This window comes from Boleophthalmus pectinirostris, unplaced genomic scaffold (assembly GCF_026225935.1).
Source record: "Boleophthalmus pectinirostris isolate CB_2022bp ecotype Guang Dong unplaced genomic scaffold, ASM2622593v1 HiC_scaffold_4, whole genome shotgun sequence".
NCBI lineage: Eukaryota > Metazoa > Chordata > Actinopteri > Gobiiformes > Gobiidae > Boleophthalmus > Boleophthalmus pectinirostris.
Window position 1 is genome coordinate 39,632,772 of NW_026571353.1, and position 3,670 is coordinate 39,636,441.

The window sequence follows — 3,670 nt, forward strand, 5'->3', positions numbered from 1 at the left end:
CCTAGCATAGACGTGAAACGTCAACATTATCAGATTTGTACCAAATTTGGGAATTAAATTCTATGCATGATTACAAGCAAAAAAGTCTATTACGGACATGATGCATTTCCCACCAACTGGCCAGCAGGGGCGCAAAGAATCCCCATAAAATAGTTAAAAAAATGTTTACACACTTTAAGTTAACAAAGTTAACTTAGTTTAACTTAGTTAAGTTTAGGCTTGGGTTTAGTCCTGGTTTAGTCCTGGTTTAGACCTGGTTTAGACCTGGTTTAGTCCTGGTTTAGTCCTGGTTTAGTCCTGGTTTAGTCCTGGGTTTAGACCTGTTTAGTCCTGGTTTAAGAACAGAGTCAGCATCAGCAGAAGATCCCTCTGTCACAGAAAGAACACAGATAATCCACTGAGTTGTGTCCTTTAGTCCGACAGAAGCTGAACCACATCAGCGCACAAAAGCGAGCAGTTTTTTGAGCGCTCAGTTAATGCAGATTAGACACGTGGTTTTACGTTTTGTTTCTGTAAAACGTAAACAAATATGCTCAAAGCTGTGTGAATAGGGAAGGCTTGCGGACACAGATATGACGTGTCTGGACGCAGATTGTTTCTGATACGGTGATACGTGGATTCGTTTCAGTGTAAACGGGGTCTAAAATTCCCAAATCTCAGAATTGATACTTTGCAGCTACATATGAAGAAATGTTTCTGTAGTTTCCAGAGTTTAATTCCATAGTTTGAAGGTCCATTTTCTTCCTTTGGCTCTGGGTTCACTGCTATCGTCTTGGTTACCAAGTTCCGTGGTAACCAAGACGATAACCAAGACTTTGATTTTTTAAATCTGCCATGTCATGTTCAAAGCTTTGTGACTCACAAAGCATTTTTGTATAAGAGTGAAACAGGAGGACTTTCTGTTCATTTGCAGATCGCAGCTCTCGTGGACACACGCAAACAGAGAAGGAGAAGGTTTCAACTCCAAGCACTGGTAGGTGAAGACGAGCAGACACAGCCTAAACCTACTGTTTAAAATGGGAAGAGATCTAGTTTAGCCAAACCAAATTTGGTAGCCAGATGCATCATGGCAATAAGAACAAAAATGTATATTGTGACCACGCCCCTTTACAAACCGGAAGTCCGACATCTTGGATTTTTTTTTTTTTTTTCCAAATTTAAAAAATTGCAGAAAATTAAATTAAGATTTTTAGGGCTAGGGTTGGGCTATGGTTAGGATTACGATTAGGGTAAGGTTTAAGTTTAGGCTTATTAGGGTCAGTGTGAGGCGCGGCGTTTGCGGGGCGCGGCGTAAGCGCGCGCGAGGTGCCGATCATCGCCGCTTGCGGCTGTATTTATTATTTTTCTTTGCAAACGATCTCGATTTTGAGGGCCTGAACGTCGACGAAAAGTCCCCAAACCAGGGTCCAGATCGACCGGTCTGGCGAAAAATTTCATAAAATGGGCATCGTGACAATGTCCAAAGCCCCCCACTCAACAGCCCCCCCTTGAAATTTCAAAATTTTGAAATGAATTGGAGGCTCAGACACAAATTTTGGCGTATGATCACGAAATTCGGAGCAGTGATAGAACTCAAGGAGACAAGCCAAAAAGCCAATCATTGTGCACCCCTATGACGAACAGGAAGTCGGCCATATTGGATCAAAAATTCGGCGCCATTTTGACTTGGGTGTCTACAAAAAGATTCAAGTCCCCAGGGTTTTGTCCAAATGAGCTCAAATTTGACATGTCACATCTACAGACATAAACTCACAAAAATCATACATTTTTATTTTGATAATCCTTACGGTTCGCCCGTAGCACGCCGGCGAAGAACGCCTTCATTTCCTGTTTTTTTGGGTGACCTGTCACGGCCACAGGCATTGTCCTACAGAACTCAAATTCAAATCACAATTGTGTGATCCAGGCCTGAATGTGATGAAATATGAAATTTAATAAAAGTGAACTCTATAGCGCCCCCTAGCATAGACGTGAAACGTCAACATTATCAGATTTGTACCAAATTTGGGAATTAAATTCTATGCATGATTACAAGCAAAAAAGTCTATTACGGACATGATGCATTTCCCACCACTGGCCAGCAGGGGCGCAAAGAATCCCCCAAAAAATAGTTAAAAAATGTTTACACACTTTAAGTTAACAAAGTTAACTTAGTTTAACTTAGTTAAGTTTAGGCTTGGGTTTAGTCCTGGTTTAGTCCTGGTTTAGTCCTGGTTTAGTCCTGGTTTAGTCCTGGTTTAGTCCTGGTTTAGTCCTGGTTTAGACCTGGTTTAGTCCTGGTTTAAGAACAGAGTCAGCATCAGCAGAAGATCCCTCTGTCACAGAAAGAACACAGATAATCCACTGAGTTGTGTCCTTTAGTCCGACAGAAGCTGAACCACATCAGCGCACAAAAGCGAGCAGTTTTTTGAGCGCTCAGTTAATGCAGATTAGACACGTGGTTTTACGTTTTGTTTCTGTAAAACGTAAACAAATATGCTCAAAGCTGTGTGAATAGGGAAGGCTTGCGGACACAGATATGACGTGTCTGGACGCAGATTGTTTCTGATACGGTGATACGTGGATTCGTTTCAGTGTAAACGGGGTCTAAAATTCCCAAATCTCAGAATTGATACTTTGCAGCTACATATGAAGAAATGTTTCTGTAGTTTCCAGAGTTTAATTCCATAGTTTGAAGGTCCATTTTCTTCCTTTGGCTCTGGGTTCACTGCTATCGTCTTGGTTACCAAGTTCTGTGGTAACCAAGACGATAACCAAGACTTTGATTTTTTAAATCTGCCATGTCATGTTCAAAGCTTTGTGACTCACAAAGCATTTTTGTATAAGAGTGAAACAGGAGGACTTTCTGTTCATTTGCAGATCGCAGCTCTCGTGGACACACGCAAACAGAGAAGGAGAAGATTTCAACTCCAAGCACTGGTAGGTGAAGACGAGCAGACACAGCCTAAACCTACTGTTTAAAATGGGAAGAGATCTAGTTTAGCCAAACCAAATTTGGTAGCCAGATGCATCATGGCAATAAGAACAAAAATGTATATTGTGACCACGCCCCTTTACAAACCGGAAGTCCGACATCTTGGATTTTTTTTTTTTTTTTTCCAAATTTAAAAAATTGCAGAAAATTAAATTAAGATTTTTAGGGCTAGGGTTGGGGCTATGGTTAGGATTACGATTAGGGTAAGGTTTAAGTTTAGGCTTATTAGGGTCAGTGTGAGGTGCGGCGTTTTGCGGGGCGCGGCGTAAGCGCGCGCGAGGTGCCGATCATCGCCGCTTGCGGCTGTATTTATTATTTTTCTTTGCAAACGATCTCGATTTTGAGGGCCTGAACGTCGACGAAAAGTCCCCAAACCAGGGTCCAGATCGACCGGTCTGGCGAAAAATTTCATAAAATGGGCATCGCGACAATGTCCAAAGCCCCCCCACTCAACAGCGCCCCCTTGAAATTTCAAAATTTTGAAATGAATTGGAGGCTCAGACACAAATTTTGGCGTATGATCACGAAATTCGGAGCAGTGATAGAACTCAAGGAGACAAGCCAAAAAGCCAATCATTGTGCACCCCTATGACGAACAGGAAGTCGGCCATATTGGATCAAAAATTCGGCGCCATTTTGACTTGGGTGTCTACAAAAAGATTCAAGTCCCCAGGGTTTTCTCCAAATGAGCTCAAA

At 42.0% G+C, this 3,670-nt stretch overlaps 1 protein-coding gene across 1 annotated transcript in view; it reads left to right on the plus strand.

Annotated features, from left to right (window-relative positions):
- Window positions 1-3,156: 3,156 nt before the first annotated feature.
- The window catches only part of LOC129411337 (uncharacterized), a 3,904-nt gene continuing 3,390 nt past the window's right edge, over window positions 3,157-3,670 (plus strand). Inside the window, exon 1 of the mRNA XM_055161977.1 lies at window positions 3,157-3,177. Coding sequence (XP_055017952.1) covers window positions 3,157-3,177 — 21 coding nt within the window. The remainder of the gene's footprint in view (window positions 3,178-3,670) is intronic.